General features: G+C 59.1%; 1 protein-coding gene across 5 annotated transcripts in view; it reads right to left on the bottom strand.

The window, feature by feature from the left end:
- Nucleotides 1-7,878: 7,878 nt before the first annotated feature.
- NCAN (neurocan) overlaps nt 7,879-17,003 on the bottom strand; it is a 58,150-nt gene continuing 49,025 nt past the window's right edge. For 2 of the 5 annotated variants that reach the window (XM_034755396.1, XM_034755397.1), the window contains exons 11-14: nt 15,764-15,846; nt 14,227-14,371; nt 11,577-11,759; nt 10,112-10,783 (exon numbers count right to left, since the gene is read on the bottom strand). In XM_034755396.1, coding sequence (XP_034611287.1) covers nt 10,554-10,783; nt 11,577-11,759; nt 14,227-14,371; nt 15,764-15,846 — 641 coding nt within the window. In that variant the 3' untranslated portion in view covers nt 10,112-10,553. Of the gene's footprint in view, nt 7,949-10,111; nt 10,788-11,576; nt 11,760-14,226; nt 14,372-15,763; nt 15,847-17,003 lie in introns of those variants that run through there. The other 3 variants (XM_034755398.1, XM_034755400.1, XM_034755399.1) reach the window with 3 other exon arrangements.

Raw genomic sequence — 17,003 nt, 5'->3', positions numbered from 1 at the left:
TGCGCAGGAGAAACAAACACGCAGCAGCTCTGGGGTGAAGCGCAGACATTGGTTAATGGCACCCAGCAATGGTGCAGGAAGGGGGAGGGGTCGAGAGCCAGTTCGAGCTGCAGGGGGAATGAGGGAGGGAGGCGGGACCCGCGCTCCTGCTGCTTTGGGGTCGCTCAGGAACACCAGGTATGGGGGCTGCTCCAGCAGCGCCGTGCCCTCCACAGCCCGTTGCTCAGCGCCCGCTTGCGGGGGGGCAAGCGCAGCCCAGATCAATCACTCGCCCTGGAGCTCTCCTGCCCAGCCCAGCCTAGCCCAGCCCGGCTGAGAGCGGGCCCAGCTGGAGGTGGCTGCTTGCAGGATGGGCGTGTGTCCCAGCTGGGCCTGCTCAGTGCAGGACCGGGAGTTTGCAGCCTGGGGGCCTGTCAGACAGCCTCAGATTTGCAGGGGAATCTTATGGTTAGTCAGCGGTGTCATGGGCCTTGCAAAGCCTGTGGCCGTCCCACTTCGCCTCATGTGCAGGGAGCCACCATCGCCCAGCCTCGGCTGCTGCAGCCTGGAGCTCCCATAGCCCATTATGTGAGCAACCAGCTTTGTTCAAACTTCGGGCAACCAGGGATTTCCTGGGGCCAGCCCTGCTGGGGGAACCTGCAGCCATGTCTGCGGCCCGGCCTCTGCTCTCGCTTCTCTGGGTCGCTCCGCCAGCGTCGGGAAGGCCCTCTGTCGCAGAACCCGCGTGTGATCAGCGCAGCCTGGAGAACATGGCTGCCGAGTTCTGTGCAGCGCCAGATGCAAGCCAGCCGGGGAGCTAATTTGCACGACTGCAGCTAATTTGCATACTTGGCCTGGTGGGGGAATGGCTCGGCGAGTTTTCTCCCACTGCAGAGGGTGCGTCAGGGGAGTCCACAAGCCAGTGCAGCATTCTGGGGTCTCCCTAGGAGCGTGGTGCCCCCACGGTGGCTTCTTTGCATCACTTACGCTCCAGGGTATCCCCTTATAGCTGTGCCATTGCTGACAGGCAGGGATGGCCTGGGCCGGGCTGCCTCTCGGGGATGGGGATGTGAATTCACATGGCCTGATCTGGTTACACTGCTCATCAAAGGGGGGTGGGGGTCTGAGCCGAGACAGAGCAAGGGGCTGAGAAGGGGTGAGTGCATCCCCGCCCCTCGGCTCTCCAGGCGCCCTCCCCTCCCCCGCCATGGTGGCCGAACCAGGACCCCTCAATCAGGATGGGGAATTGGGCTTCCGGTTTGCTGCATTATAGAGATATGGGTCTGACCCCAAGTTCTGATCTGGACCCAACCCCCCAACCTAGTCCAGGAGGGAGGTTCAGGCCCCCAGCGAGAAGATCCCAGCGGTCAGCAAGTGTGGCAGGATTCGCTCCCCTCCGCTGGGCTGATCCTGGAGTGCCAGATCCTAAGCAGGTACCACAGGCCCTTGGCAGCCCCGAGTGGCAGGCCCTGTTGGGCTCCGGAGGACACAGGGCTGGCTCAGGGGCGATTCTCCTCACTCCCTCTGCAACAGGCTAGCTGTGAATGTCGAGCAATGCCTGGGCCTCTGAGGCGCCACTGGAAAATGCAGACTCTGCCGAGCGCGGCTCCCAGTGATTGGCGGCCTGGCCCGTCTGACATTCCCAGGGGTTGCCAAAGGGCAGTGCGGCTCAGCAGATACGGTACATCCCGTCAGTAGCAGGGTCAGAATCTGGCCGGGCAGGAAATCCATGTGCTGGTCCTGGCCGCGGCCCCGGGAGCTGGAACTGGGCACCCAGGGCTGCGAAGGGGAGTCGAGCAGCATCGCAAAGGGTTCGTCTCCCTCCCATTGTGAGTGTCTGTGAGCGTGTGCATGTGTGACCTGCTGATGAGACCCTGCGGAGGTGGGGGACGCACTCCAGACAGTGGCAGACGCTGGAATGTGTCTCTTTCCCAAGCTGGCTGCAGGTTGGAATCCCACTCCCAGAGGCAGCTGGAGGATGGGGGGGAGTCAGGGAAGTTGCTGTCAGACGAGGCCCAGAGCTGCAGCAGGAATTGCTCTGCCAGGATGACTTGCAGATGCTGGAAAATACGCGATGGGCAGCCCCACTGGCTGATGCCACAGGATGGGGATAGCCAGAGTGCAGATTCCAACCACGCCCCATCCCAGCACTGTCAGCTGCACCCACACTGCCAGCAGGGGGCAGTGAGTTGCAGACAGGCTGGGTCTCAGTGTGGGGGCACCTGGTCATGGGGAAAGGGACCAGACAGCTGCAGCGGCGGGTCACCATCCCGGGCTGGGTTGGAACCAGTCACTGAGAGGCGAAAGGCTCCGCAGCCCTTTCCACCATCTCTGGGTCAGGTCCTGCTTCGTCATTTCACCTCTGCCCTTGCATCTGAAGAAGTGAGGTTCTGACCCACCAAAGCTTATGCTCCCAATACTTCTGTTAGTCTTAAAGGTGCCACAGGACCCTCTGTTGCTTTTTACAGATTCAGACTAACACGGCTACCCCTCTGATACTTGACACCTCTGCCCTGTTATTGCAGTTGCCCCGAGACGCTTGAGCTGCATTCAGGGCCCCGTTGTACAGAGACAGAGTGGGAGTCCAGCTCTCCTGAGGCCCAGCCCAGTGGCCTAACCACAAGCCCACCCTTTCTGCCCCCCCAACACAAAATCCTGGCCAGCCGGCCCTCGCTCCACCAGGGACGACGTCTTTTGGGGTGAAACCAGCCTCCGGGTGGAATTGGAGCTGCACTTTCGCAGAGAGCGAACTGGGATGGAGACCGGCCAAAGCTCTTGTTTTCCACCTAGTGACGTTGCTCAATCACTGGCCCTAATTCTCTGGAGTTTGGGAGCGCGGTGCCCCCCCCCCTCTTCCTTTCATCTTCCCGTCAGCTCTCTGCCGCTGTGTGCAGGAGAGGTGCTGAATGCGGAGCCAGCGGTGGGTGGCGCCCGGCGGCTCTGGTTGGGGCTGGCTAAGCAGGCAGGCCTGGATTCTGCTGGTGTTTTATCTCCTGCCAGGGGGACTCGAGCACGTTTCATTCATCATGTTTATTGACTCGAAACGCTGATGAAAATAAATAGCCGCTGGAATGCGAAACACCGTCAAGCTGGGCCTGGCTGTGCTGACAGGGCGAACGGGGCGGGGGAGCGGAGCTCAGCTGTGCTGGGGCTGGATTTCGCTGCTCGAACAGGGATGTGAACCGAAGAGAGCGAGGGGACGGCGACAGCCCGGACAGGGCCCTGTGACATGGCGGGGGCTAAAACCAGGAGACTCATTTTGCAAAGGGAAGAGAGAGGCTCCCTCTCCCTTGCTCCCCCATAGCTCCCTCCCATCTGGAGCAGTGTCCAGGGGGTGGAGGGGAGGAACAGGCAACATCCCTGCAGGAAGGGAGGGTGGCTTTGAGAGGCAGCACGGGCCAGTCTCACAGCCTCATGCCAGGCACTCTCCCGGATCCAGGGCCGGCTCTAGGCACCAGCAAAACAAGCTGGTGCTTGGGGTGGCACATTTTTAGGGGTGGCATGGCCGGCGCCAGAATGCCGCCCCTAAAAATGTGCCCCGGCCGCCCTAGCTCACCTCCGCTGCTGCTGCCACGGCACGCGAAACAGCTGATTCCCGGGCCGCTACTCGCCCTCCCTCCCAGGCTTGAGAGCCTGGGGGGAGGAGGCAGGGCTGGGGATTTGGGGAAGGGGCGGAGTTGAGGCGGGGCGGGGGTGGGGTAATTAAAGAACGGATTGCGGGGGCAGCCAAAATTGTTTTTGCTTTGGGCGGCAAAAATCCTAGAGCTGGCCCTGCCCGGATCCGCGCTGCTCGGTGCGGTTAGATCTAGCTAGCAATCACAGCTGTTGGGAAAAGGACCTGGGTGACCGGCGCTGGCCGCGATGGTGCCGGAGAAGGGAGCAGAGCCAGGAGGAGCCAGGGCGCGGGCTATTCCGCTGGGGAGGTCAGCAGAGACGGGCGCTGGGGAAAACCCAGCTCAGGAACGTCCATGCTGGGGGTTTGTGCCGGGACTTGTTGCATGGATGGAGCGGCCCCGTGCATCATGGGACGAGGGGGCCTCACTAGCGTGACTGAGCCCGCGAGGTGCCAGGTACAGACTCTGCTTTGCACGAATGCAGCAGCATGTCGCCACTAGGGGTTTGCACGGAGGCAGGCGCACCAACGCCATTGCACTGGGCCCTGTTTCCCCCAGGCCAGACTAGTGCTTCTGTTCCGTCCCAGGCCAGAGGATGGCGGCTTTGCAGAGGGGGTTTATGGGTCGTTTGCCTTGGCCTTGTGCATGCAGATCCAGCTGGCAGAACCTACAGGGCCCATCTCCTGGCCCGGCAAGGGGTGGTGGGGATGGGTGCACCTGGGTTCCCCCCTTCTACATCCCCAAGCAGATGTGAAGCCCCCTTCTCTCTGCCCATCCCAGAGGCAGATCTCACAAGTGTGCATGGATTCAGTGGAGCCAAGCTGCCCCCTTTGTACACAGTGCCACCTGCCCCCCACAACCGCCTCTGCCCCCCCAGGTCCCATCCACTGCCTTTGAGGCAGCAAAGCCGGGGTCCCCGTGGCTTCGGGAAGCAGGACCTGTCGCTTGCCAGGGAGGCGCGGTGGAATGAACATGCTCCAGCAAGGTTGTGTGGCCTAGTGGTTAGAACAGAGTGTGGGGTGGTGTCAGGGCTCCTGGGTTCTATTCCTGCCTGTAGGACAAACTTAGAGGCGGCTGGTTAGATGAGGCAATGGGCAGGTCCAGACTCCTGGGTTCCCTTTCCCAGCTGTGGGAGGAGAGCGGCGTCTAGTGGTTAGAGATAGGCCAGGGCATCCTGACCGCTGTTTTTTTCCTGGCTCTGTGTGATCTGAGCCACGTCACTCCAGGGCTCTGCCCGAGTGGTGGCAGTTGTCGCAGAGTGTCCTGTGCTGGGGCTGTCAGTCAAGCCTGCTGCGCTCTCTGCCTGGAGGAGGGCAGCAGATTCCCACTGGCCCACGAAGGAAGCGGAGCTGACGGATGGCATCGTGTGCAGGTGAGGCAGGAACCCGAGATTCATGTTTTATGCAGACGACTCCCTGACAAATTCATTAATGCCTCTTTGTCTTCTCCGAAGTGGCAAACTAAAGTTGCCCGTTGCGTATGAAAGGCCGGTGCTGCTGTATTATTCATGGGTTTGTTAGATAGCTGTCTGCATAAACCTCAGCACGCCGTCCCAGCCGCAGCCGAGACGCTGGGGTGATTCATTAGCGCTCGCTTTACAATGAGACAGGAGCAGGCGGCGGGCTGGGAAATGAGCCCTCCGAGAAGTATTATGTTTGCTTAAAATTAATTTAGTGCCGGTGAAAGGAGCCGGATTGACAGCCCTGGAGATGAAAGGCTTTTATTGCTCAGAGTGGAGGCAGGATGAGCTCCCGCACCATCCCCGGGCCCGTGCAAGGCTGAGATGGGTGCTCAGTTCCCCGGCCCATCCATCCCTTGGCCTCTCTGCTGAGCCTGCCAACATGGGGCCAGTCGCAGCCGTCAGACAGTAACCGCGCCCAGGTGCTGGACCGGAGCAGAGCCAGGGACTGAGTGTGGAAGGACCTTTGGGAGAAATGTTTCCCAAGGTGAACATGCTGGGGTCTGCTCCATGGGGTCTGTGACCTGCGCTCGCAGGAGATGGGGCTGGAGGAGCTAACTTGTCGGTGAGTCTGCCTGGAGCTTTTCTACAACGACCATCACCGCAGTGTCTAGGCAGTGGCAGATTAGCCATCGGGCCAACAGGGCCTGTGCCCAGGGACCCTGGCCAATTGGGGTGCCCCTGCGTCCTGACCTGCTCCTCATTCCCTGGCAGGAGTGCAGGTAGAAGGGGTGAGGCGGGGCCCCCACTTGCTCTGGCCCCGGGCCCCACAAACTCCTCATCCGCCTCTGAGTCTAGGCAAATGAGAGCTTTGTGCTGGTGTCTCTAAAGCCCATCACCGCAGCGTCTGAGCACGAGGAAGGCACATGAGCTCTCCACGCTGGAGCCTATAGAACCTGTCACTACAGGAGCTGAGGGCTGGGCAGGTACGTGAGATCTCTGTGCCAGCGGCTGTAGTGCCCATCCCTGCCGCGTCTGAGCACCGGAGAGGAACATGAGAGCCCCTGGCTGGGTCCCTAGGGGTCTCTCCCCACTCCAGCTCCCATGACCCTGTGTATCCCCAGGGCTGGGGATACTGGGCCAAGCGACCTGGGGGGACTGAGGAAAATATTCCAGTGTCTGTGACACTTACTCCCTTTGCAGACTGAGACCAGGGAGGCTCCAGGCCCCAGCACAGCAAGCACGTGCCTGGGGCGGCAAGCTTCGGCGGTAATTCCGCGGCGGGTACGCCGAAGGCGCGGGACCGGCAGATCACCCTCAGAAACACCACCGAAGGCCGCCTGACTGCCGTGCTTGGGATGGCAAAAAACATAGAGCCGCCCCTGGCTGAGACATCCCACTTTGTTATTAGTGATTAATTATTGAACACTGGCTGGAGGGGGCTCGGGGTGTCAGTAACATGCCTTAGACGTCCCCCCCCACGCTGGGGGCGGCGCAGTCCCTGCCTCGTTCACACGCCAGCACAGCCAGGAAATCGATGTGCAGGGCCTGGCGGGGAAGATCTGAAGAGCTCCTGGACTAGCAGGGTGGCAGAATCAAAGGAGGAGGCTCCCAGGGCTGCCTCTGATCTCCAGACACCTTGTTTTATCCGGAGGGTGGATGGGAACCTGAGCTCCAGCTACAGAAGGGATCAGAGATGGGAAGAGGCCTAGCGGGTGGTGATGCCTGTGTCCCCTCCCCTCAGCCCTTCCCTGCTCCAGGAAGAAACAGGAAGAACAAAAGAAGAGAGAAAAATAAACGAGGAGGTGGTTAAAAATTGACAACGTGCCACTTGTGCTCAGTGGAGGGCAGGCGGGAGGGACCAGGGCACCTGGGCGTGAGTGTGTGGAAACCACACATGTGAGACAGAAAGGCAGAAGGGGAAATGCAGCCCTCTGTGCTTAGCCCACCACCCACAGCCCAAGCCCCCGGTGCAGCCTGACGCTCCCAGCGGCTCCAAACAGGCCCATCGCTGGGAGACTGATCTGCCGAAGGGTCCCGGCCCTCGACCATCACCCGCAGCTTTCTGATCACTCTGGATGAACTGTATCGTTGAAATCCAACCTCCAGCTCCCCCTCAGGCCACCTGGCTCGATCTCCTGCCCCTTCCTCAGGCCCCCCTTCCCGGCCCTGCTGGGACCCGGCTCATTCTTAGTCCAGAGCCAGGTGATGGCCATCTGCCGGCCCCTCCCAGACTGATGTGAGGCTGGGATGGGGGGCAAGGAATCTCCCTGGCTGATGCCCACAGAGCCCAGAACCCACCTGCTTCTACAGGCAAACACCTGTGGGGAGAGAGTCTGTGCTGCGCCCCCTGGAGGCAGCGCACAGAAGGCGCAGCCTAGGTGCAGAAGGAGGCTTTGAGCCCCCCTGGCCCCCTCTCATTTCTGGGCTGTCAGAGGCCAGGGTCTGCTCTCATGTACGGCAGGCTGTTAGCTGCTCCACAGAGCCTAGCCTAGCATGCCCCGTCCCGCCTCCAGACACGCCCCCTGCACTGAGGCTTGGGGTGGGGGGCAGCCCATGACTGTATCTGCCTGGGGGTGTGGGGTGGCTTCTCTCCCAGGCAAGGCACTTGTAGCTAGTGGGACCTTTCCCTTGCATCAAAGAAAGGCGGCTGCAAGTGTCAATTCTAGCCTGAAATATGTCACGCCTAGATCTTGCCCTCTCTCCAGCCCCTTGAGACATTTCAAATCTTTGGAGTTTTAGGCTGGAACAGCCAAAAAAAAAAAAAAAAAAAAATCCAATTTTTTTTAAGGCTCATTTAAATGGAAATAGGAAGACAGGAAAAGAATGCCAGAATCTAACTATGTGCGGTAGCAATCCAGCAGCAGCGACGTTTGGAATTAGCTGCCGAAAGATGCCCCCCCAGCATTACATTAGCCGAGCACAGGAGCCAGGCGTCTCAGCTGTGTCACTGCATCTGGGAAAGGAAATGGAAGGCAAAAAAATAATAACAATCATAATAAAAGGCAAAGCGGATTGCAGGGGCTTATTAACTGTTAAAAAAATTTATTAAAATGTCCAGCAATACAGAAACGCAGAGTGTCATGGAAGCCACGGGAGGCTGGGGACACAGGACACTGCAGTCACATCGCAAACAGCAGAGACTGGAAAGCGGCTGGCTGCGTTGTCACGCGCACACACGCACACACCAAATCAACCCGAATAAATGACGACAAACGGAAAAAAACCCCAACCCCAAAACAAACCAGGAGGGCCTCGATCCTGCAAAGGCATTGGGACCGATTCTGTCAACCTTGGGGGAAATTCAGCCCCCTCCCCGTGCGAAACGCCTGGCACGAGGCCTATGGGCCGTGCGAGGCTACGACTGTTCTGGAGCTGAAGGTGTCATTTGCAATGAGCCGTGGCAGCGCTAGCAGCGGGACGGCCCAGCTGGCCCGAGGGTGAGCCCATCTGAGGTGCTAGGTAACACTCGCAGGGCTACACTTCCATTCCTAGTGCACTGGCGTGATTGGGTGCAGCCAGGCCAGCTGGAAAGAACACCTCCAGCTCCGGCACAGACCCCCCTCCCTTGGTGTAAATCAGTCCAGCTCGTTTGGATGTAAGGCAGAGGCAGTGGGGTCTAGTGGACAGGACTGGGGAGGGCGGGTTCCAGTCCTGCCTCTGCCTTGCGGGGAGTCACTTCCCCCTCGGGGCCTCTGCTTCGCCTTCTGCCCTTTGTCTAGTCAGGCTGTGAGCTGTGTGGAGCTGGGCCAGCTCTGCTGTGCAGTGCCCGGCACAAGGGGGCCCAATCTCAGTTGGGGGCTCCAGGTGCTGCCGTCCAAAACAGGAGACTCTCAGTTTGGATCGGTGCACAGTCCTTGTGCCGACCTCTGTCCACAGCTCAATTTCACCCCTTGGGCAAGTTCCCTATTGCTCGAGGAGTCCCCTTGAAATCGGCCAGGCAGCGCCAGTGATGGTGGCAGAATCGAGCCCTTATGCACTGGGGTAACTTTACTCACACAAGCAGCCCCGCTGAAGTCAATGGGGCCAGAGCCCCAGATGGGGTAAATCAGCCCAGCTCCACTGGAGTCAACGGACCAGATCTGCAGCTGGTATAAACTGGTGTCGCTCCACCAGTGCTGATTTACCTCCGCTGAGGGGCTGGCCCGAGGGGACTGCTCAGGTCACGTGTTTGTAAGATCAGTGTTTTAAAATGGCAAAGGAAACGAAAAGCAGGCCCTGGACCCTTGGTACGTCTGTCCTGGGGCGGGGGCTGGAGCCAGGAAGAACCGTCAGCACAGAAAGAAAGTGTAACTGGGCCGCCTGCTGCCTACGCTGTCAGACCCAATGGGGAAGGGACGGAAAGGCGAGAACAGACCCCGCCCTGGACGGTTTCCGTTTGTTTTCTATTGAGAAGCGTCCCAACACCAGAGCAATACTGGATCTCAAGGGCCGCCTGCTCCCCTTGTCTTTCCTACGGTGCGTTTTCTACCCATTGCCTCTTGCCCCGGGGAAAGGAAGATAGCAAAGAAAACGAAGGCAGCTGGAAGGGAAAGGATTCCGAGTTGATCACTGTGTTGTAACCTGTCGGTGGCTGGGATTGATTTGCTCTCCCGGTCTGTCGGGGAGACCGAAGCTGGAAAAGCATCGTCAGCCATTGGGCTCCTACGGGAACTGCCCTTGGTTTGAGTAAGGACGGTCGTTTTCGAATACTGAGAAACCTTCAGTGCTGTGAGTGTGAGCGTGCGTCCTGCTCTGAGCTTCTGCACTTCTAGCCAGTCAGGAAACCACTGGATCCGAAAGGAAGAGAACGGAACATAGATGCCACTGGGGGGAGGAGCGGAAGAGGGGGCCTGGTAGGGAGGGGACTATAGAGACGTGCTACTTGGGGGGCGGGGGGGAAAGGAAGGGGGAGTTGTTTATTAAAAAACTGGAGTCTCCCTTGCAGAAGGCCAGTGGGATTGGGGATGAGGAGTCACACTGGGGTCTTGCCCAGAAGAGGAGCCCAAGCAAGGGAGCCAGAGATGGGGAGGGGAACTGTCTGTCCTGCCTCCCTGGGAACACGGGCCAGATCCCAGCTGGAGTGAATCTGCCCGGCTCCACTGGTACAGCGGGTACGTCTCCGTTCCCACAACCCCCCCCCCCCCCCCCCCCCCGCCCGCAGTAAGTCTCAGAGGCCGGGCTCCGAGACTCGCTGCCGCGGGGTTGTTTTGCCGTGTAGACGTACCAAACCGGGCCAGAGCCCCCCGTGCCCCCACCGGGGTGAATCGGTGTAAAGCCACTGAAGTTGACACTAGCTGAGGATCAGGCCCTGCCCGGCCGTGCTAGGACAGTCTGGACCCGTCCTGAGAGCCTGGCCTGGCCTCTGCCCTCAGTGGGAGTCCGGATGGGTGGAGCCCAGCGACTGGACCCTGCGTGGTGCCGAGCGGCTCCTGGACGGACTGAGCACCAGCAGGGTCAAGGCCGTGTGTACGCACAGAGGGACACAAACGCACACACACGCACCCCCCCCAGGCACACGGGCGATGGGGGCGTCCTAAGGAATGAAAGCAAAGGGGTTTAGAAAAGGGGGGCTGGGGGGGTCAGTAAAAGTTGCCCTTTCCCATCACACACGTGCCCGGCTCATCCCGGGGCGGGGAGGAGGGGAGGGGACTTGTGCTTGCTCGTCTCCAACCTCTAGAAGTAGTTGCCTTCCTCCATCCAGTCCAACTGGAGCTGCTTCCTGTGTTTTCTCCGCTCCTTGCGGGAGTTGTGGTGGTGGCGCGGGTGGTTGTGGTGGCGGCGGTGGTGGCGCCGGGTTCTGTGGGACCTTCTGGCTAACGGAGGCAAGGAGGAGAAGGAGAAGGCACGTTACCGCAGGGCTAAGCCACAAACGCCCCCCACCCCCGGGAATCGAGGCTAGGAGACGAATCCTAGACCAGGGCTGGGGAAACCCCCACCCCTCCCATGGAGGTGCTGCGGGGTGGGGCTGAGGGGCGCTGCACTGCGACAGGTGGCAACTTTGGGACGGGCCAGCAGACGAAGGCTCGTCTTCACTGCAGTATTAGCTGGAGGTAGAGCTCCAGTGTGGCCCCACCCCAACTCCCGGCCACACACGCACACAGCTTTAGTCCAGCGCTTTAAACTGGAGTGAGCTGACCCAGGCGTGTGTGCGCGGATGCAGCCCAGCAGCTGCTAGCCCGACTCCTCTGCGCAGCTCCAGCGCTGGTGCGCACTGCGGTCACGCTCATTTGAGCGGAGGGACGCGCCCGAATCGGCAGTGAAGGCAAGGCCTGAGGGCTACCGCCGGTGCAGCCACTTCTGGGGTGGAACGCAGCAGCTGCTCAGCATTCTCCATTTGAGAGCGCAGGGCAGGGTAGACATGGAGAGACGCCCCTGGGATCTAGCCAGGACATTGGGGCTAAATGCCTCCTCCCTCCAGGGAAGGGGCTTGGTGTTTCACGTGTGATGGGGCGCTGGCTCGGCACTGAGCCAGAGGGATCAGCCCTGTGCTCGGGAACCCCCAGCACGGCTACCTCCAGCGCCCAGAGTAACGGTGGGTTTGTCTATAGAGAAGTGCCCCCTCCCCTAGCCCCCATGGGAAGGGACGAGGAGCCGGCACTAACGTTTTGTGCAGAGGATTTTTGGTCTGTCCCACTTCCCGTTGCTGTGGCACTTGATGGTGGGGACGTGCCTCTGGGTGAAGCCATCCTCGCACTGGTACCGGACAGTCGAGTGGATACTGTACTTCTCCTTCTGCTTGCCGACGGGGAAGGCGTTCTCCACGGCCGGGGGCGGCCCGCACAGCACTGCACAGGGGGCAAGCCGCAGGCGTGGTTACAAGAGAGCCGGGGCATAGGGGCTGCGGACGGTGCTCTCCGTTGGATGCAAACGGGTCATGGCCTGTGAGCTGCTGGCAGGATACCAGAACAGCCCTTGATTGGGCAAAGCGCGGGCACCAGGGGCCCTACACCGGTCTGCAAACAACCAGCTTTTGGACTCAGCAGGAGAGCTGCCTTTCCCCCCCGCCATCCAAGTTCATGGAGTTTGGGGAGGGTCAGCCAGACCCACTTCACTGCACTTTGCAGGTTTCTCAGCTCCACTGCCCAGGGCTATGGATGGAGGCTGGCCTTAGCAAGCGGTGGGGCTGGGTTTGGGACCGCGGGGCATTAGCAGAGCTGCACGTGGGGAGCCCAGGGCTAGGAGTGCAGGGGTTTCACTGAGGCTGCCAGTCAGTGGGACCCAATGGTGCTGGTGGGATAAACCCTATTTTCTGTGCAGTATCTGAGCCCCTCACAATGCAATGCTCACAGCACCTCCCAGGGCAGGGCTGGGCTATTATTCCCATTGTACAGATGGGGAACTGAGGCCCAGATAGGCCTGGAGCCGGACCATTCAATGTATTTAAGTGCCTAAAGATGCAGATAGATTCTTCTGAAAACCCCACTAGGTGCCTAACTCCCATTGGTTTCAGTACCTTGACAAATCCAACGCTAAGTGACTCACCCACGGAGCCCATGGCGGGGCAGGGACTAGAACCCAGCACAGGGCCCTGAGCACTGGTCCCTGAACAGCTGGCAGAATAACCCAGGCCCTGCCCCCCTACAGCAGCCAAGGGGCCCACGTGGTCCAGTAGCGTGCCTCCCGCAGTGCACGAGCCCAGATGCCTTCAGAGGAAGGGGCAACTGTGGCAGAGCCCAAGGAGGAAGATGGAGCAGAACCTGGGCGCATCTACCCAGCATCTGCCCAGTCACCCTGTCCTGTCCTTAAACGCCTGTTCAGAGCCTCCCTGCTTCCTCCATTCTATCAGGCTCCCCGTGAAATACGGCTGTTGTCTCCTGCTCTGCCCGGCAGTTCCACCGCACTGCTTATATAATACAGAACGGTTCAGGAAGCTGCCGGCGGCTGCTGTATAAATCCAATCTCTGGAGAGGGCTCCTTTGACAGATTTGCGCCAAGGTGTTGCGGAGGATTTACATATTTAATTAATGGCCTTATCGGGACAGATAGATCATTACATACGGTGGCTGGGATTTTGGAGCGTCTTTCTGTGGCTCGGCGGGAACAGCTGGAGGTTAATATAACTTTCAAGATAAGGAATGAGAACTTAATAGTTTTAATGGTGGCCTATTAAGCAAATTAAAGCAGAAGGGGAAGAATTAAGCAGTAGAAAAACCGAGATTAAGCGAGGTTCTTTGGATTTTCTTTGTCGAGAGGCGAAATGGGCAGCAAAAGGGAACGAGGAGGGGAAAGTCGCCTGTGACTTGGGCGCTTTCTTTATGGTCTAGCCCACATCTGATTTGCCTCCTTCCACTGAGAGGCAGCACGAATCCATGCAGAAATCTCTATCCGGGGAGGGGGAGCGCTGGATTTACAGCCATAAAATGGGTCTGGCTGGCAAACAGCAAAACTCTCCTCTGAGGGGGATTAGATTGAATGCAGCAGGACTGGCACTGAGAGGGCCTCAAAATTCATGACCCGTCCCCCAAATCAGGAGGTTGGCTTAAAAATCAGGTTCTTTTTCATTTGCCTCCAGAGATCTGAGACTTTTGGAGCCCTATTTTCCTGTTCTTCTCTGCAGCTGAGAGGGCTAACATGTCACTTCAGAAAAGAAAAGAAACCCGAGATTCTCACATGACTCCAGGAGCTGGGGCTTGAAGAAAACCACTAAGTATCGCGAGTTTCTCAGTGAACAGTGAGAATTGGAAAAGCACCGCACTTCTAAGCCGACCTCACCAGCTAGAGTCCCTGGGCTGCCTCACCCTGTAGCACTGACCTCTTTGGCTCCCTGCCTGCACCCCCCTGCTGCAGGGTCAGGGTGCCTAGAAGTCACCCCTCTGTTTCAACAGGGCCCATCTCAGCCCAGAGTCAGACTGTGCCCTGAAGGAAGCCAGAGCCAAGGGCTACTGCTGGAGCTCGCTAGGACGGGTTTAATTTAATTCTGCATTGTTCTCAGTGGGGGAGGGGAGAAGGGACTTCTCATTGTTCTCAACGGGAGCTGCTGACTTTTGAAGGAAGGAAGCCCGCCAGCCCACCGCCCACCACCCACCACCTCCAGCTCCCACTGGCTCACCAGTTACAAACCAAGCCAATTTATAGATCCATTAGCCCCACCCCTCTTTCCCATTCAGCCAATCAGAGGCTGACCCTGGTCACTTGCTAGGAGGAGCTACCCCCTCCTGCTCCCAGCCAGCAGCAGCTGGGGGAGTCTGGGGGTGGGAAGGCAGGAGGGGGCTCGGGGGGGCCCTGTGGGCGAGGGGGCTGTGGCGGGGTTACCGGTGCCTTTCTTGCAGATGTACGGCAGGTTGTAGTTGCAGGGGACGTCGTTCCACTTGCCGATCTCGTGGGACACCAGCACCACGCAGTCCTCGCCGCCCGCGAAGAAGTTGTCGGGCTGGTTCTCCCGCCAGTTCTCGTATTGCTGGTGGGAAAGACAGTGGCAATCATACCCCCTGCCTGCGTCCCCGCCCCTCCGCCCTGCAGGGACCCTCCGCACCGCCCTCCGCAGGGCAAAGTGGGGGCAGCAGCCAGGGTGGGAGTCCCTTGGAGCAGGACAGAGGCTGCCCCAGGCCCTGGCCGGGCCCCCCTCCATTTACCATGTACCCCTGTTTATTCCAGGGGGTCTCCCAGAAATCAGGGGGGGACTGAGCCAGCTGCTGGCCAGACTCACCATGTGGTGTCCTGCACCGAGAGCTGTCTTAGGCATCCCGCTGCTCGGGGCTGTTTGCCCCGCCCCTCCTCCCGTGGTTCGGCTGGGTTGTATCCCCCCTGCCCAAACTCAAGGTGATGCCCGTGTGAGCCAGAGGCAGCGGGTCGCCTGGCTGGGCCAGAGCGGGGTCTCTGGGGGTGGGACGCTGCTCTGTGACTGCATGGAGAGGAGAGGCCAGGCCCGCGGTCACACGCTCACACGTGCTGTCTTGCACAGACACCCACACACAATCACAGGTTAGCACGCACTCATGCACTCCCACACCTGTGTGCACACCCATGCTTACACAGTGGCACACACACGCATCCATGCACACACACACACACACACATTCGTGTGCACACTCACGCTTGCACACATTGGCACACGTGTGCACACTCATGCACACTGAACCCTGCCATGCACTCTGAGACCTCCCAGTCCCCTCCCTCTTTCTCTTCCATATTCCTCAGATGCGCACACATTCACACTCACTCCCCCGTGATTCCAGGCATGCACTGCCTTGCATGCTCTCCCCCCTACCTCACCAGTCCCCTTTACAGTAAATATGCCCAATGGCCTGTGATGGGATGTTAGATCGGGTGGGATCTGAGTTACTACAGAGGATTCTTTCCTGGGTGTCTGGCTGGTGAGTCTTGCCCACATGCTCAGGGTTTAGCTGATCGCCATATTTGGGGTCGGGAAGGAATTTTCCTCCAGGGCAGATTGGCAGAGGCCCTGGAGGTTTTTCACCTTCCTCTGCAGCATGGGGCGGGGGTCACTGGCTGGAGGATTCTCTGCACCTTGAGGTCTTTAAACCACGATTTGAGGACTTGAATAACTCAGACATGGGTTAGGGGTTTGTTACAGGAGTGGGTGGGTGAGATTCTGTGGCCTGTGTTGTGCAGGAGGTCAGACTAGATGATCATAATGGTCCCTTCTAACCTTAAAGTCTATGAGTCTATGTGCACTTTCCCAAGCAGGGCACAAGTGGCCAACGGGCATTTTATCACCCCGATCCCTTGGGCCAGGACCGGATCGAACAGGACAATGCCATGCTGGGGCCTGGGGCAGCGAAGGGTCCCTGAGCCAAGGTGCTCCCTGCCAGAGGTGCTTCAAACTCACCAGGCCTGTGTTATCCGTCCACTGGAAATCCTGCTCCACAATCCGGTCATTAAGCCCGATCCAGGTGTTCTCGTGCCCAAAGCCTGGGAAGAGTCACACAAGAGACACACGTGACTGTCTCAGAGGGACTGGAGCCCAAGTCATTGCGTAGGGAGCAGCTGTGCAACACAACCAGGAAAGCACTTGCTAGAGCTGATCACTGTTCTTGGCAGGGATCACATGAATGCTACTGGATGGTACATTCCAGGGCACTAGAACCTGGCACCGAGCTCTGCTTCTCTTCCTGTGCTAAGCTGTGTAATACTAGACAGCTAGTGTGTCATGCTCCACCCCAGTGATGGCTGCATTTCCGTGATGGGTGATATTTACCTATTGATTTACCAACTGCACCCAGAGTCTACCTGGGGCACTTCTACTGGATGGGTCTGTGGCTTTTCATCCATAGACCTCAATGCACTTTCAAAAATTGTGTAAGTGTCATTTTACAAATGGGGAAACTGAGGCACAGAGCAGGGCTGTGACTGGCCCAATGTCACACATTGAGTCCAGTGATAGAGCTGGGAATAGAACCCAGCAGTCCTGACCTCCAGCTCTCAGGTCTAACACCAGAGCTTGGGATAAAACCCAGGAGTCCTGATGGCCTGATGTGGACTGAGTTTTGGTGGGGCTCTGCCCAGGTCCCACGCCCCAGAAAACACCAGCGCTGCTGGCACTAATTGAGATGTCAGAGGCAGGGCTGGGAATAGAGCCCCGGGGTTCTGGCTCCCTCTTTGTCATCCCTCCCCACAACAACTCCCATCCTCCCACTGGCTCCTTTGCAGTGGCTGTTGGAGACGGGGCGCTGCCCATGGGCAGGGGGTCCCTCATGCAGGTTTTGTTGGGCTGAGGAAGAATCAGAGGCCAGAGACCTGACCTGCACTGTCGGTGCTCAGATACTACGGAGCCCTTCACCTCCCCCGCCAATGGGGCTGTACAAGACCCGAGAGACAGACTTGGAACTGGTTTTGTTGTTCAGGGTCATCTGTTCATAGTGGGGCCAATCCTGCAAGAAACCGAGCGCCTCGTAAGAGGGGCTGAGTGCCCTGATTTCCCACTGGCGCCGGTGCTCAGCTCAGCACCTAGCAGGACGTGAGACCAGCCAATTCCTAGCAGCAGGAAGGGCACCGGGCAGCCCATGCCCCGCGCAGGCCTTTCCCGATTGCACAGCGGTGAATGGAAAAGGCAGAGCAGAGACTGAGCA

Source organism: Trachemys scripta, chromosome 22 (assembly GCF_013100865.1).
Source record: "Trachemys scripta elegans isolate TJP31775 chromosome 22, CAS_Tse_1.0, whole genome shotgun sequence".
Lineage (NCBI taxonomy): Eukaryota > Metazoa > Chordata > Testudines > Emydidae > Trachemys > Trachemys scripta.
This window is presented reverse-complemented; position numbering and strand designations above follow the sequence as displayed.